Here is a 17,824-nt window from a genome sequence, read left to right as displayed (position 1 = left end):
AACTTTTGTTAGGTACAAAGTTAGCTTAAAATACTATATGAATTTATATCATCTTATGTGATTTTTTCTTTAAAAAAAGTGCAAAAAAACATGTGTTGCATTGCTTGTCAGATGGAACACACTACCTCTTACATGATCTTTTGTATAAAGCTTGTGTCCTATAGAAAAGATAGTCATGTTTCATACTTTGTTGTTTTAATAACACTTAATCAAAATACATAGGGTATGATGGATTTTTCTCTAACATGTGCAAACACTCTTGTTTTATCTTCTTTAAAATGCTTTTAGTACACGAGAAGCATTGTGTGCTAGATGACTTGTAAAAGAGATTGCTTAATTTGTATCTTCTTCACATTTATGATAAACTAGACTATAGACAATGAGTGATTTTATTTCATAACCACTTAGTAAAGTCTAAAACCTTGTTAATGTTAGACATGAAGAATGAGTTTGATGCTTCCAACCTCTTTGAAGAAGTGCATTCATGAATATTTTACCATTATTGTTAGAGCAAAAGTCCAATCATCCCATAGTTTTGATTAAGTGCTAGTCACAACGAAGTAAAAAACATGAAGAAGCTTCATTTGAAAGACATTGTATTTTGAAAAGGAGCAAATCATGTAAGATGCAATCACTTTGTTTGACAGACGATACAACACCTTACAGTTTTCACTTCGTGTGATAAGTAAAACAAACAATACTTAAGTTTTTAGTCAGGAGTAAACGAGCCTTCAAATAATACTTGGATTTTTAGTTAGAAGTGATAACATTCAAAATAATACTCAATTTGAAACTTGCATTTGTAGTTTACAAAGTAAAACCCAATTAGTTGATTGGCAACTAGACGTAGTCTGCAGTATCAGAGGAACCAATATAAAAATCAAAGAGTAATTTCTTCTTTTTGTTATCCTTGTTCATTGCATATTATTGTACTACATTAACAATAAAAATAGAGATTTACAAACCAATCTTTATAAGATTTTTTACACATAGTTCGTCAACCTAAAACCACTGTCTAACTGATTGATAAATAATGAGAAAATGACAATATTTTAAAACACAATTCAATAATCTCTTCTTGTTTTTTGACCTATTTCACAATTGTTATATTCCTCAAATGTTAGTGGTTGTGTGTGATGATTTAATAATGTTTGATCTTGATAAACATGTTTTATAATTTCAATTGGTAAATGATTTAATGATTTAATGAATGGTAAATGATTTCAATTGGTTAAAATCACTCTTTAACCACTTGAAATATTTATAGCCATGTGAAAACAATGTTTAAACATTTCAACTTGTTAAAATGTTGGAACCTTTTTAAGAAAACACTTTTGTTTTATTTCAACTTATTGAAACACAAATCAATCGATTAAAATCACTAAAAAAGTTACTTTTGTGATTTCAACCTATTAAAACACAATTCAATCGATTGAAATTACTTTTTGAACAAAAACAATCAGTTAAAATCCCTTTCAACTAATATATTATATCATATTCAATTTTTCTATCCTTGAACATTTTGGATATAAATATATGAGCTCTTAAAGATAAATTAAGAGTTTTTGAAATATGAAAATTTTGGCATTTTTAGAGCTAAAATAATTTATCAAAACTCTTACAACATAATAAAAGTCAATTCTTAAAATGAAAATTTAGAAGAGAAAAAATATTTCAAAATAACCTTCCTTGAACAACTATCTTACCTTCTAGAATATATAACAACTATTTTAACTTTTGAAATTTGATTTCTACGATTAATGGGGTGCAACAAGATATTTGAGGGGATATAGAAAGAAACACATGTTTTATTATTGTGTGAACTTGCAAACTGATCCGTCCCACCCCATCCTTAATTCGCACGAATTACAAATTATACTGAAGAAATCTAAACAAATCATCAAACCAACCTAATAAATTTGTCTCACATTTTTCATAATAAATTAGAAACCGATTCGCCCACACCTGCAGATCCTCTACTCCCAAAATAGTCTATATTATAATGATATTTTTAATCTCATTATACTATTTTGAACATTATAAATTTAATTTTACTGTAAAAAAACAAGTAAATGTAATTTCTTTCATCAAATTGATATAACAATATTAAAAGAATGACACATGATATTAGTTATATATTACACATCATTAAAGTTGACTTATTGATGGATGTATGACATGAACAACCGATAATTTTAAACAGAATTTTACTTTGTGTGAGTCACAAATATTACATAATAAATTCTGTTAACTAGCTTTTTTAAAATTAAATCAAATTGAGAATATTTAAAATGTTGGAAAAAATTGATTTTTTTTTTGTCATAATATAAAAAGTAACATCTAATTTTAAAAAATAGGAACAAACTAAGTATAACTTAGGGAATAATATAGAAAAAAAGTTTTGCAGCTAAAAATATCTGTATTGGTGATTTTAGAAACCCCAAACTAAATCGCAGTTGGCACAGTACAGCCACACATATACGAGGCGAAGGTCTTTGGCAGTGTTTACTTTGAAAAATCTCTGGCCACAATTAATGCCGCATTTTCTTTTTTCTTTTTTAATTTTTTCTTTCCGCAAATCAAAATCCTAGGAAGGACAAAAAACAGAGAGCAAGAGGATAGTGTGGGACTGCGCTAGCGAGATAGTTCGAGAAGCATGTGGTAGAAGTATCTGCCACGTTGGCAACAACGATTCCACGTGGCGCTCCACCGAGGGCAAAGCGAGATCGCGCGCAACACCAACCTCTTATCAACAAAATTTTCTTCTTCTCTTCTTCATGCTTCTCTTCTCTTCTCTTCTTCACACCCACTCTCCTTTCTTCTCCGCCATGAATGCCATCGCTACTGCTTCAGCTCTCTCTCTTCCAATTTTCCTTAGAGCTTCCAAATTTGACACAAAAAGGGTAACTTTATTTCTTCTTCTACGTCTGTTTTCTTGTACTTAGCTGCTTTCTTTTGATTAAGGTAATGGTAAGGGTAAAAGTAAAGTTTAAGTTAATTATTTAATGACTAGAGGCTACAATAATTATCTTAAATGTTGGACCAATGATTATTTGCAACGATTGTTTGTGATTGAATGGTTTGACCGTGTAAGTGTACACATTTAAATGACATGAACTTAGTTGGCCATCTGTGATTGTTTAACTTCTACCCTTGGAAGGGTGCATTGCATCGTAGACATGGAGGGAAATTTGTTCATCCTAGTCTACTTCAGATTTTTTTTTTTTGTGTGTGAGCACAATTGAGTTGAAGATTAGAAGTTGGCATGTGTATTTAGTTTTGGCTCAATTGTAAGTATAATGATCGGTAAAATGACATTAATATGCACTGTTTGTTACATGTTTCATTAGTTAACGCTGGTTGGGTGCGTGTTCCTCTTGTTAAACCTTTATCTATATGAGTAGTTAATATATAGCAAGTTTTTCCTTCAAAGGAGCTTGATTTTCTGGTACTGCATACTCTGGCTTAATTTTTTTGGGGCATGTCAAATTTCAGGATTTGAAATGTAGATTTAAAGTGTTTGCTGTATATGGAGAAGAAGACAAGAAAAATTCATGGGGTGCGCTTTTTGATGTTGAGGATCCAAGATCCAAGATTACACAGAATAAAGGGAAGGTTTTGGATGTATATCAAGCCCTGGAAGTGGCAAGACATGATATTCAGTACTTAGATTGGCGAGCTCGGCAAGATGTGCTTACAATCATGCTCCTCCATGAAAAGGTTTCAACCGGTTTCATTTTATGTTATTGTTGTATAGAATCAATTTGATGCTTGAATGAATTATGCTGTTTGATGATGTTTGGTTTTTAAGAATTTTGACATTTGTAATCTTGGTCACTGGATCATATTGTGTCAATACAATATGGTTTTTGTTTCACTACGCCCTTTTACCCTTTTACTCATTGAGCTATGCATTTTCCACCATGTGTTGATTTACACCTTCAAAATTATGAGCGTAGGTGGTTGAAGTACTCAATCCTCTAGCTCGTGAATTTAAATCAATTGGCACCTTGAAAAAGGAGCTAGCTGGGTTGCAGGATGAATTAGAACACGCACACAGACAGGTATTGAATTTTACCAGTGATAGACCAGTCAGCATAACTTGAAATCTAACATGGCAGAAACTTGTAAATTCGTTACTAATCTGCCACTAAATTTATGCAAATGAACAAAAACAGGTTCATATATCTGAAGCAAGGGTTACCACTGCTTTAGATAAGCTTGCTTATATGGAAGAATTGGTAAATGATAAGCTGTTGCAAGACAGAAGCCCAGCTGAAATTTCCCAAACATCATCTTCTCCCAGTACATCTGCAAATTCTGTAGTTACAGAAAAGAGAAGGCAGCCACGGAAAAACTTGAACATATCAGGCCCAGTTCAGTCATACCATCCCCACTTGAAGAATTTCTGGTATCCTGTTGCTTTCTCTAGCAACCTAAAGGATGATACCATGGTATGTGCCTATGTATCTTAAGTGTCTTTTTTTTTTCTGAAAAAATATCTATCATATTTGTGTATTTCAAACGAAATGAGCATTGGAAATATTTTTTCACCTCTTAGAGATCTGAATTTAAGGTTTCTATCCTAATCTTCCCAATTGACTATACCTAAAATGTCTTTTTTGTGGCACATTATGACTTATAGCAGCAAATAAAAACGTTTCAATATTTGATGCTTAGAGCATTGGAAAACAGCTTCTTTATTGTTGTTTTCAATTTTTCTTGGTGGTAATGGGGTGTCATGTCGGATGAAAGATAGACATGCTCTAAGCTAAATGTGAATTCTCATTAGCGTGTTTGCCTTTTGCTGTCTCAGATCCCAATAGAATGTTTTGAGGAACCATGGGTTATCTTCAGAGGGAAAGATGGAAAGCCTGGATGTGTCCAGAATACTTGTGCACACAGAGCCTGTCCTCTGCACCTTGGTTCAGTAAATGAGGGTCGTATCCAATGCCCCTACCATGGTTAGTCATCACTGGGACAAATTATGTCCTATGAATGAGTTATTTGTACACTGAAATTTACAGACTCTAAAATTACCAAATGATTGGATATCAGGCTGGGAATATACCACTGATGGAAAATGTGAGAAAATGCCATCTACTCGACTTCTGAATGTGAAAATAAAGTCAGTTCCATGCTTTGAAAAGGAGGGAATGATCTGGATTTGGCCTGGCAATGAACCACCAACAGCTACCCTTCCATCTTTACTACCTCCTTCTGGATTTGAAATCCATGCTGAGGTATGTTATGAACATAATCTGTTCCCTTAGGTATGATGTTCAATGCAAGATAAAGAATTATAATTATAATCATGTGTCTTCTTACTTGGTCTCTCTTCACTTGTTGCAGATTGTGATGGAACTTCCAATCGAGCATGGTTTACTTTTGGACAATCTTTTGGATCTTGCCCATGCCCCTTTTACTCACACTTCAACATTCGCTAAAGGATGGAGTGTTCCCAGGTTTGTTTGGTTTATACTCTTTTAAAACTGAAAGCAATTGTCATTCAGAATAGATAACAAATGATTAAGGGATTACAATGCCCTCTACGAAGTCTTTCCATTGACAATTTTACTGTAAAAGCATTGGAAGTGATATTTTTCTGCGTTTAATAGTTCAATATCATACTGTAGTAACACTTATTTTGCATTGCTTATGAATGGAATATTTCAGCTCTCTGTTATATGTATGAAATAGTAATCTTCTAGCTTATTCATTCTCCTTGCATGAATTTGAACTTGCAGCTTGGTGAAATTTTTGACACCTGCATCTGGCCTGCAAGGATACTGGGACCCTTATCCTATTGATATGGAGTTTCGACCACCTTGCATGGTTCTATCAACCATTGGAATTTCAAAGCCTGGGAAACTGGAGGGACAAAACACCAGGGAATGTTCAACGCACCTGCACCAACTACATGTCTGTTTACCATCTTCAAAACAAAAGACAAGATTGCTATATAGAATGTCACTGGATTTCGCTCCTCTGCTTAAGCATATACCTTTAATGCAATACCTATGGAAGCATTTCGCAGAACAGGTAAAGTTTTTCGAATAATGAATTCATATTTAACTATGTTCGATAACCAGGTTTGAATTAGGGAGGAAAAACAGAAGAAGAAAAAAAGGGTAGAAAGGGTTAGGCGTGCTCATCTTTCTCTCTAAACAAAGGAAATTAATAAAAGTCTCAAGAACTTCATTCCGGCGTTAGTTTAAGTGATAATATAACATACCTTTCGGATCAAAATGAAAGTAATTAATTTAGGGACTTCAGTAAAATAGTCCTAGTTTCAGGGTTTTATTTGGAATTTCTCCGCTTTCGGGATCCATGCGAAAGAATTTAATATTTTTAGAGACTTAAGAAAATCATTTACCCGAATGAAATTATGTCTCGAAGGACTACCTGGTTTTACCGCAAATACCCTTTGGGATATTTAAACATGCTTAAGATTAAAAAAAACACTACTAGCAAAAAAAAAAAACACGTAGTAATAAACAATAATTTATAATATTTTAACAAAAGTAAAATATCACAAGGTTTTACAAAGTAATTATATTATGAGAAAATAAATATAAAATACTTGAACACAAGGGCAAGATATACATTTTAATTAATTATATTTGGAAAACTTAGAATATTTGAGCTCTGAACACAGTTGTAATATGTGAAAATGGGGATAAGTTTATGTTTTTTTGTACTAACAAATAAAATGAAAATCTTGCTCCCACAATCCATAATATGCATTTGCCTCTAGGAAGCCCAAAAAATCTGTCATTATTCTTCCTTTTCTTATAATTTAATATTCAATAAGATTTGAATTTTTATTGATTATTATTAAGGTACAATTCTGTAGTTAAATAAAATGATCATGTTCTCATCAAGAAAGTTCTCAACTCATGATATGTCATCATTTAATTTAAATACACAAGTTAATAACAAGGACACGAAAAACTTGATGTAAGTTTTGTCCTTCAATAAATGTTATCTTTGTGCTAATTGCTGTTTGGATGTTCATGTACAAAAAGGTTTTAAATGAGGATCTGCGGCTAGTGGTGGGGCAGCAGGAACGAATGAACAATGGTGCAAATGTATGGAATTTTCCAGTATCCTATGACAAGCTTGGGGTGAGATACAGATTGTGGAGAGATGCATTAGAGCGAGGAGATAAACAACTACCATTCACCTCCTAGATCAAATACAGAATAAACAGTGCTTCTTCAATCCTCCAATAGTCAATTTTTCTTTTTCAACTCAAGGCTACATCTCTGCAAGACCATCCGGGAACTGTTGTAATAAGAGGCTGTTCCTTTCCAAATACACAAGTCTTGACACCTTTTCACCCTTTTTCCTTTTTCTTTTTGTCAAATTGTGTACAGTGCCAATCATTTTTTTACCTTCTTCTGATATCTGCACCATCTCCGCTGGTGCCTTAACCTCACCCTGGAACAAGAGGGCATGTAGTATCAAACAATATTTATATGCAATGCTATTTAATTTAGGGTTTACAACCTCAGACTTGTGTTTAACTTTTTATTGTGTTTCTAATGAATGAATCCAAGGTTTGGAATTATCATTTCACTGTGATCTTTGAAATTACAAAAGAATGCAGATAAACACGGATAGTGGATGAAGACATTAAGATTTATTCTACATAGTTTCTTTCTGATGCTAAAAAATGTTAAATAAATTTTAAAATTGAAACTTATTTGCTACTTTCTAAATTTCAATAACTATACTTCACCGTGCTTCTCAATTTCAAACAAGTACTTAAATAATATTTTATACTTCTTAAGCAGACAAAAATCTCATACAATATGATTTGGTGTTTGGAAGTAAATGCCATAATCTAAATCAACATCATTAAGGCCTATACAGATTTTACTATCCTTATTTAAGTCGAATAATTTTTCCTTAAACACTGTAATATCTTTTTTTTGGCCTATCATAATCCTGCTCTTTTAAAACTTTTAATCTCTTATACCTTCCCCAAAAATATATTCTAAAGAAAAAATTATTATTTATTAATTTTTTCAACAAATTGAAAGAAATTAGCCATTATTTCTAAATAAAGTCATAAAGAAACTAAAAATTTAATACAAAGTTTCCACTCAGCATAGGCATATTGCATTCAAGTACAAGTTCCGAAATTATTATCTAATTTCAAAAGAAATAAAAGATCATAGTATTCAACATTACAACATGATAGTAGCAACTAACAAACCCTCAAATTTCATTTATTACCTTCAATTTTTCCCAAAACCTCTCCAAATTTTACGTTCACAGATCGGATCCGCAGAAGGGGCAGAATCGGAAGTCCGCCTCCACCTCGCGGTCGCAGAAGCGGCAGCGCAAGGCTTCGGCCACCGCTGCCGGCGATTCGGAGGTGGGCGGCAGAGAGTAATTGTAGGAAGAGAAGTTCTTACAATATGAGCAATGGAAGAGAGGATCCTTGGCCGGCCACCGCCACACGGGAACGAAGAAGAGATTGAGAACCTTGTCGGAGTTCACGAGATCGACGCTGTTGCCGCAGTACGTGCACTTGCTCACACCGGATTTCAGAACCTGTCGCACCTCTTGCTGTAACCCTCCCACGAAGAAGAAGAACATGGCTCAAACTAAACCCTCACTGAAACTTCACCTTTTCTTCTTTGTTTGAACGAAATTGGTGTTTTGTTATTATAAATATTTTTGGCCTACGCTTTTTCGATTATCTGGAGGTTTCCTGCGATTTCTTCTGCTTTGGGCTTCTGCGATGTGGGCCTTGTGAAGGTGTGTCAGCAACCGGGGAATTTCTTCCTCTCTGTAAACTTCAAAAATACCCTTATGAATCATGTGGTTTTTCAATTTTGGATTGGGAAATTTGGAAACTTTAAAGATTATAAAGTTTAGAATAAAAATTTAGATTTTATATATTTTGTATTGTATAATCTGAAATATAAATTATTGAAATATAATTTTTTATTTTGGATTGTAATATGTTGAATATTTTCTTAGAAAATATATTATGGATTATACAATTGAAAAACTTATTCCAAATTTAACTTATTTCAGATTTAATATATTCTAAATAGTACAATCTAAAAATTTATTTTAATTTTTTTTCCAAATTATACGGTCTAGTATGATGCATTATGAATGGTACAATTTGAAAGGTATTTCCACATTCATAATTATCTTTTGGAGTGTACAATCTAAAATGAATTATGATAGACAATATAATCTATAATGTATTTTTAAATTTGGAATAGTATTTTACATTCCTTGTTGCAGATTCTAGAATACAATTCGTTTAGGTTTTTCTTTTTCTGATTTGATTTGTTTTATTGCATGAACTATTATAAGAGATGCATACCAATTTTTTCTCTTCTTTAATTTGATTTTCATGAATGCTTTATTTTAATTAACTGTGTTTATCAAATTAATGGACAAATTGATGTTGGTCAGAAACTCAATAAAATTCAGGCTTATCTTTACCTTAAGTATATCATTAAATGTGCTAGTAATGAAGTTGCATTATCAATTTGTAAACTACATAATCTTTCTTTCACATAATACAATATAGTTGTACTTTGAGGTTGTTGGGTGTTTTTGTTGTGTTTGTTACGTTCAAGGATATGTTACGTATTTAATTTTCTCTTTTATCTTTGTTCTTTCTCATGCTCATCTCTTTGGTGTGTGTCTTCTTCTTGACGTAATCAAAATTCGTTTAGGGGTCCCCATTTTTTGATGCATGTGTTCTTCGAAATCTCTCACAATAGGCCTTAGATGCTTGGTAACTATCAAGTGATCTCTCTCTACATAGATGTTCGTGCTAGACACTTTTCTTCTTCCTCGTGATAGACACTCTGTTGTGATGTTTTTCTTCTTCCTCACAGTAGACGCTCTTTTTCTTCCTCACAGTAGACGCTCTTTTTCTTCCTCACGATAGATGCTCCCTCTTATCAGGATGTGTATACTGCTAATTAGGTTGTTCATGATTTTCAGAATGAGAAGATAAGGAGAATTAGAAGGTTCTTTTTTGCTATGAAGTTATGGTTGCGACGAAACCATTGGGAGGTTGAGAAGGCTCCCTTGGTCGTTAATGTTTACCGAAAAAAGATGGAGGCTAGAAAGATGAAGAAGATGAAAAAAAGATGTTGTGAGTTAGTTTATTTATTTTTATTAAGGGTAAAATGGAAATTTCACCACCCCTATGAAGGTGTAGGAAGAAACCATGGAGATGCATGAAGAAATTCACCAGCAACTCCAACCATTTAGAGGCTAGCAGATCTTGCACTCCCATAATGTCAACCTACACCTTCATATATTTTAAATTTTCAAAATTTATTCTCTCTATTATCATGTTCATTTTTTGTTTCAGATTACATCACGAAAGTGTTAGAATAGTTGGCCTAAAATAAGAGGGGTGAGTTGCTTTTCAAAATATTTTCACAAAAGATGCAGTCAGATTGAAAATTTAATAAAATAAATAAATTGATTTTTCTGTTCAACTGATTATAAAAAGAAAAACAAACATATACACCAAATATTAGCTGGTTATTACATTTTATTCAATCAATTGAAATATTGCCAAAAATTATAAAGCAACAGAAAAAAGCAGTTATGAGAGAGAGAGACACACACACAAATGATTTATACTAGTTCACTCGTACACCAAAAGTTACATTCAGTCCTCAGTAAAACAACTAAGAATTCACTAAACTAAGAACAAAGATTACACAAGATACAACCAAGAGTTTAGTTTTTGAACCCCACAAGAACAATCACTCAGCAGAAATGATATGACCCAATTTTACAAGAAGCTGACCACGAGCCCAAAAGACTATTCAAGGCTAGGTTAAACATCTTAGACGGAGACACAGGGACCCACCATGCATCAGAAGATCCTCAGGAGAAGAACAACTGAGCATATCCAGAGTATCAATTATTTTTCCTTCTATTCTTTTTAAGACAAGTTTAATTTGTAATCAATCGAGTTCACATTAGCCCAATTAGAAGCATACTAAGCTAGCTTAAGCTTCTAGAAACCCTAGTTTCTAGAAGATCACCCACGTGCCACCCATGTGCTCACCTTTGACCTAGATTATAGAAGACTCCCCCATGTGCTCACATTTGACCTAGTTTCTAGAAGCTTGTAGTCATTTATGCCCTACCCTTCCTCTCTTCCTCTCCAAGGCACTCATATCTATAATAGAGTGTCTCCCCTTTTGTAAATCACATTGAATTTTGAAGTAAAGAAACTCTTATTGAGTGAGTCTAGAGTGTTCCTATATTTTTCTATGTCTTATCTTGGCAGAGATAGTTGTAAGTGGCGACTCCATCCTCACTCATCTTGGAGCTTCCTCCTCGAAGTGGCGTGTTCCCAATTCATTTCTCTCCACTCCCTAAGCTTCCTCTACTCCTTACTCTTACTCTTCATTTTCGCCTTTGCTCTTCATTTCTTTTTATTCATTTATCTCTTTATTGTTCTGCTCTTCATCTTCCTTTTCAATTCGGTCTCTATCTTTCTTTGTCTTTCTTTAATTTTCACAATTATCATCATCTTAGTAATTTTGTTTTTCTTTTTCTCTTTTGAAGAGAACCTTCACACTTACTTAACCACTTGGTTAAGTTTGTGTTCAATGTCAATATTCACTGAGTTTCACCTATCTTGTTAATAAAAAAATCATAATCCAAGTAAAAACATCTAAAATGTGAAATTCTAAAAGCAACTCACATCAAGAAATCCAGAAACTTTATCTAAATTTGTTTCAATAGAATACAAATAAAGAAATAAAAGTTTGAGAACACCTGTGATTTTACAAATTAAGCATAGAGAAATTCAAACCCAGAAAACCTTTAACAAAAGAATGATTCAAGAAGCAAAAGTAATCTCCAAGAACAATTTCAAAACAATCTATGTTCTCTCTTCAAAATTGATGTTTTTGAAATTTTCAGATCATCTCCTTATATAAATTTTCAAAGAATGTGAAAAAGGTGTAATCATTTAATGAAAATTGTTGAATCAGATTAAATTTGTTTAGTTATAAAACAAAAAGCAGTTAAAATCATTTAATTGTTTTTTTTTTTGGAAATAGATAATTGTTTCTTTTAACAATATAAATCAACAAAATTTAAACAAGTTAATTTTTTTGAAATAACTTGTTGATTTCATTAAACAAAAAGACAAAATAGAAATGTTCTCGATCGGACTTGGAAGTGAGCTCCTGGTTGAAGCGACTTTGCTTGGGGTGTTGAATCGAGTTGAAAACGCTTTGTGACGAAGGGGACGATCAAGTCAGTGAGAGCATTAAAACTATCAATCTGTATCAATGTAGGGTTTAGAAAAACTTACCTTTACTTGGGGTCTTAAACCCCTTTTATAGAATTCCTTCAACGATTTTCATCAACCAGAATATATTTCAACAACAAGAATATAATCTCAATAATAACAATATAATTTCACCAATAAGTACATTCTATTAATGTGTACCTTTCATTTTCGAGTACAATGCCACATCCCTAACAACTTTTATTTGCATTAAAAATATATATACACTTTAACTAATTTAGTTATTCCTTTTATTGTTTTTACTTTAATTTTATTTTCCAAATAGACTACAAAACATCTGGGCCGACCTCATAACGTGTCATTAGGCCCATACCTGTTCCAGGCTGAGCTGGGTATTTCTCACATAACCTGTCTAACCGAGCTTACTACACTTAAGTGCTTGGGCTGAAGATCCGAGAACGTTAAACTAGTACACAAGCCCCCCAGGCTCGAGTCGAGCTTGACAAGGCGAAAAGGCTCTCCTACACTGGCGAATGACATGACGTTTCCCCAAAGGGTAGCTGGGGCACGATTACCGAAGCGTCTTGTGAAAAGACATCTCACCTTATTAAATTTGGAGCGTACATGTGGCGCCTGCATCAGCGCTGGGGGAATCCTGTCACTTCACCTTCTCTTTTTGAATATATGTTCTCTTTCCCTTCACTTCCATCTCTCTGCCTCCAAACTTTCTTCATTTTCATCACTCTGCCTCCAAACCTTTCCAAAACTTCTCCTTTCCCACGCCACCATCTCTCACCAGAAAACAAGGTATGCCTTTCCTTCTTAACTCCACTTCATTGAATGCATTACGAGAAATGTATCTTTAGTTTACGCCGATTCGATTCATTCTACCTGTCCTGAATTGCATTCGTATTCTACTTTTGTTATGCTTTAGTTGCTTTCGACGATGGATTATAGTTCTTCATACCCTTGGGCTAAAAAGGAACTCCTAAAAGAGACCTCTTATTATACCACTCGTTTACGAATTAGGGAGTTAAGGGAAGCATGATGTTGTCTGAGTAAAAAACATGAGGCTTTAATAGTTGCGCATTTGTCGGGGTTCACATGTATGCCCTTTCAATTAGTAGGAAGCCAAGGAACTTCCCTGCTTCTACCTCAAACACACACTTATATGGATTAAGCTTTAAGTTGTACTTTGCTATTGTTGAGAATAACTCTTCCAAATCGGTAATCTGTTGATCCTTCCTTTCCGACATGACGACCATGCCATCTACATATGCCTGCATGTTTCGCTTGTAGCTTCTCCTGCTCGACCTTGGCTTCTTCTTGGATCCGCTCTTGATCTCGTCTATGCTCCTCGTTCGCCTCTTGTAGGGCCCTCACGACCTCCATGAGTTGTTGTAAGGCGGGGGCATCGCTTCCTTCGAATCCCAGCAGGCCTTGCCTTGTGTTTCTCATCACGTCAGAAGGCTTAGTCGCAAATGTGGATGAGATCAAGTTTTATCGGGCCCTACGGCGGGCACCAAATTTTCTCGCCAGTTGACTTTGGACAAACTGAATGGGCAAGCTCATCTTCTGCTTTGACTCGAATTGTTGCTTCAAGGTGCTGCTTCACTGGGGCAAAGGGATCTCTACCTGTTGATCACACTCCGACGATCAAGTCAGTGAGAGCATTCAAATATCAAATCAGTTTCAGTCTTAAGTATTCAGAAACAACGTACCTTTACTAAGGGTCTCAAGCCCCTTTTATAAATAGCCCTTCAACTATTTTCTCCAATCTCAACAGAACAAGATTTCAATAGGGAGAATATAATCTAAACAAAAAACATATAATCATAACAGAAAAACATATTGCTTACGCCCACCTTTATTTGCGGGTTCTTAACAATAATAAAACATTATGTTCACATGCACCTTTATTCTCGGATGTTAACTACTTATTCCCAACAACTTTTATTTATATTTAATTAGCATATAGATTATAATCAATCTGGATATTCCTTATATTTAATTATCTTTTTTGAGTTGTCTACCAGTATCTGGGCCAAGCTCATGACCCACCTTTGGGCCCATACTGGCCCAAAATTTGAGTTGACCGTAAACGCTTGGACCGAGGTCCCGAGCACTCCTGGCCAATACAATTATAAACATATGGCAATTTCTTCCTGCACCATATCAATTCTAACCTGCACCATATCAATTCTAACCTGCACCCTATCATTTTTCAAAATTCCAAAATTACCCTTATTCCAAATTTAAAAATCTGGAATAGTAAATATAATTAAAAAATAAAAAAAAATACATTCCAGATAAAAAAATTCGGAACAAAAAATTAAAAATGTATTATGGATAAAAATTTATGAAATTCAAAAATGTGTTATGAATATCTAAATCCGAAATATTTCCAGATAAAAAGGTTCGGAAGCAATTTTTATTTACACCCTTCTTTTTCTAAGGTTATTTTCGTCATTTTGAAAGGGCATTTTTGTCATTTTCAATACCAGGCTGTGATGGAAGAGGCCCAAACTTGGGCCCTAGTTTAAGCCCAACAACTAGGTCCATGGCAAAGAGGATTCAAGAAGATTGGGACTCTACTACTGATGACAGAGAAATATTTCTTTATATGTTCAAAGAGGACCATAAGAAGTAAAGCCCAAGCCATGAGAGCTAGTTTCTTTATTTGTAATTTAGTAGAATAGGGTTCCTTTAGCATAATGGGGGGGGGGTGTGCTTATCATTGTAACTTGAGTAAAGCCTTTTAGGGTAAGAAGTTAACCTAGCTTCTAGAACTTTGCTCCTAGGTGCGACATTGACTTTAGTCAAACCCTAGCATCCGCTCTTTGTGTATTCCCCTTCATACCCTTGCTCCTTGTTCTCCAAAGCACTTGAACCTATATAATGGGGTGCTTGGCTCATGTTTTAATAAGATCAATTTTATGAGTAAAATGCTGTCAAATATTGCAAGCTTCTACTCCCTTGTCTAGTCTCTCTAAGTTAGACACTTTGATCTTCACCTCCACCTTTCTCCAAGTGATATGGCCCAACCAATCACTCTCCATACTTTTCATGCACCTACAAGGAACCCATAACTCTATATGAGCCCTCCTTGATCCATAAATCCATTGCTTCCGCCACCCTTTTTAAATCTCCAAGAAGAACAACCCATCTTTTGGTAGCAACCCATCATTTGGTATCAGAGCTTTGGTTCTTCAAGAGATAAGTGTCTCTTAATTTTATTTTTGAGTTTTCTTCAAATCCGTGTTGTTCATCTTGCCTTGATTGTCTTGCTGTTTTTTATGTCATTTTAATTGTGTTGCTTTTTAAAATTGCTGTACGGTTTTATTTTGGTTCAAATTGTTCTTGAGCTTCCAAACTGTTTTTAGGTTCCATTGAGTATTTTGTGTTGGCTGTTTGTTTTAATTTTATTTGAGTCTTATTGATATTTAATCGGTGCAAAGTGTTTGTGGTTGAGTCTTTTTATTTTTGAATCCATACAAGTTTTGTCAAAGTCATGTTCATCCTACAATGTCATAATTTCCTAGTGGTACCTTTTATTGTTGATTTGGTTGCTTGATTTTGATTTTGAGTGCAGTTTATATTCTGTTTTTGAAGCTTTGGTGCCTTTTATATTTTCATATTTGAGTTCATACTTGTGTGTTAGTTCCATACAAGTTCTTTTCCAATAATTTCCATTTTATTTTTGAAGTTTCATTGTTGTTTTCTAATTCCAGTTTAGGATTTCTCTGTTTTCACTGTTACTGTGATGGTTGGAATCTTTCCCAGAAATTAATTCTGTGGGTGAAAAATTCTGAAATTTTGGATTTGAGTAGTTTTATGTGTTGAGAAAAAGTAAAAAAAAGAAGTACATCAAAATTCAAAATACAAAAAAAATGAAAAATGACATACGAACATAGTGCAAAAATTCTAACTCTGGAAAAAACGGTGATGCGGCAGTGATCTTTAAAAAAATATTAAAATTATTTGGCTCACTTTTTTGTGAAATTCCAACGCCTATTTTGATATAAAACATTGAATATTCTGTGGTTAAAATTTCAAGCTTAATTTTGAAGTATTTTGTCCAGCATAAATTTGGGAAGTTGTGAAAAATTACACAAAAAATTCTGTAGTGCTGTTTTGGTTTATTCATCTATTCTAGTTCCATTCACTAGGATTCCACTTTGTGTGCTACCTTTCTTGTGTGCCTTAATTTTTTGCTTGTCAATTTTATTGAATACTCTTAAGTCTTGTCAAATATCAACTGCATTGCAGTAGTCCTTGATTTTAAAATTTGAGTTTTGTTGCTTTAAAACTTGTTTGACCTCTTTGGTGGAATTTACCTAAAAAGTGTTTTGGTGAGTAGTGGAGCTAAAATTTTGTTTTGGTGAAAGCTATATCACTAAAAGGGAGCTGGAGTAAAGACTCAAGGTTGAATAACCTAAGGAGACAAAGCAAGGGACAGCAACAACCTCACTTGAAAAATACACAAATATACACAAAGGAACTAAAAGTGAAGGAGTGCATAGAATAAGACTTTAATTTTTGTGCATAAAAAAATTGTTGACCTAATTTCATTGTATTTCTTTGAGTTGTAATTCGCAAGAACTTTGATTAATTAGTGGATTAATACGCTTTAGTCGGTGAGTGTGTCTTCAAGGTTCCAAAGTGCTAAAGAAGCCTCACCTTAGGATTCGACTAGTTTTAGGCTTGTAATGAGGGTTAAAAATAAGAAAAAGGCTATAAGCTCAAGGGGCTAACAAATGGATTATCATAAAGGTAGGCTAATATGGCTAGTGGGTTAATTTAAACAAAAAATGCCTCTATCATATCAGTTCATGCACGTAAATCACAGTTGTAAAACAAAGAATCAAGCTAAGTTCTAGAGTATAAGCAAACATGAGTTGTAAACACACTAAAAAAAGATTATGATATATTAATTAAGGCTCAAAAACTCACTAGGGACAGTTTATCAAAAGATTCAACCCAAAATTTCTCATAACCAACTTATTTATCAATTTTTAAGAAAATCCAAACAACAAAGATAAAGAAATTAAGATTTTCAAGAATTATAAAACATGTCAGCCATTAGACAATCCTAAAAAGCTTATTTATTTTAACAGAAGCAAAAAGAAATTCAAATAAATAAAAGAAAAACAAAAAACACAAAAACAAATCAACAAAAGATAAATCCTAAACTATCATTCTCCTCCCCCACACTTAAATCATACATTGTCCTCAATGTAAAATCAATAAATAAATGTGTATAATAAAAGTGAGAGAAGAAGTACTCCCTCATTCAGCTTGAGGGAAGTGGCAGTTGCAGCTGTTTCAACCATCCCCTCTACAATACAAGCCAAGACTCTTCATCCATAGTGGTGTAGAAACACTGTCAACTGGATCGTCTAACCAAAGCATGCAGTACCTTGGTAAACTATGTAACAAAAATATTATGTTGAAGAAGCCTTGAAATAGTGGATGGAACTGGGGTAGGTCTGGAGGGCGTGTGAAATGGTACAGTTTCTTCCATGAATGGATGATGGTACTTTCTAGAGT

At 33.7% G+C, this 17,824-nt stretch overlaps 2 protein-coding genes across 2 annotated transcripts; one reads left to right on the top strand and one right to left on the bottom strand.

The window, feature by feature from the left end:
• The first annotated feature begins 2,458 nt into the window (after positions 1-2,458).
• On the top strand, positions 2,459-7,516 carry LOC137827276 (chlorophyllide a oxygenase, chloroplastic-like). The gene is made up of 9 exons (XM_068633562.1): positions 2,459-2,903; positions 3,496-3,720; positions 3,960-4,064; positions 4,179-4,454; positions 4,817-4,964; positions 5,059-5,243; positions 5,353-5,465; positions 5,748-6,042; positions 7,029-7,516. The coding sequence occupies exons 1-9, from the start codon at positions 2,778-2,780 to the stop codon at positions 7,191-7,193; spliced, it is 1,638 nt and encodes a 545-aa protein (XP_068489663.1). The 5' UTR covers positions 2,459-2,777; the 3' UTR covers positions 7,194-7,516.
• On the bottom strand, positions 7,261-8,752 carry LOC137827277 (uncharacterized). The gene is made up of 2 exons (XM_068633563.1): positions 8,245-8,752; positions 7,261-7,443 (listed from the first exon to the last, which is right to left on the bottom strand). Exon 1 carries the CDS (start codon positions 8,608-8,610, stop codon positions 8,281-8,283), a length of 330 nt encoding a protein of 109 aa, XP_068489664.1. The 5' UTR covers positions 8,611-8,752; the 3' UTR covers positions 7,261-7,443; positions 8,245-8,280.
• Between the last annotated feature and the right edge of the window lie 9,072 nt (positions 8,753-17,824).

This window comes from Phaseolus vulgaris, chromosome 8, assembly GCF_000499845.2.
Source record: "Phaseolus vulgaris cultivar G19833 chromosome 8, P. vulgaris v2.0, whole genome shotgun sequence".
NCBI lineage: Eukaryota > Viridiplantae > Streptophyta > Magnoliopsida > Fabales > Fabaceae > Phaseolus > Phaseolus vulgaris.
The sequence above is the reverse complement of the archived record's forward strand: the minus strand, read 5'-3'. Positions and strand labels throughout refer to the sequence as shown.

Coding starts and splice junctions, on each gene's coding strand:
- LOC137827277 (XM_068633563.1), bottom strand. CDS start 8,610: ATGTTCTTCTTCTTCGTGGGAGGGTTACAGCAAGAGGTGCGACAGGTT.
- LOC137827276 (XM_068633562.1), top strand. CDS start 2,778: ATGCTTCTCTTCTCTTCTCTTCTTCACACCCACTCTCCTTTCTTCTCC. Junction 4,065..4,178: donor TAGAACACGCACACAGACAG/GTATTGAATTTT, acceptor GAACAAAAACAG/GTTCATATATCTGAAGCAAG. Junction 6,043..7,028: donor GGAAGCATTTCGCAGAACAG/GTAAAGTTTTTC, acceptor ATGTACAAAAAG/GTTTTAAATGAGGATCTGCG.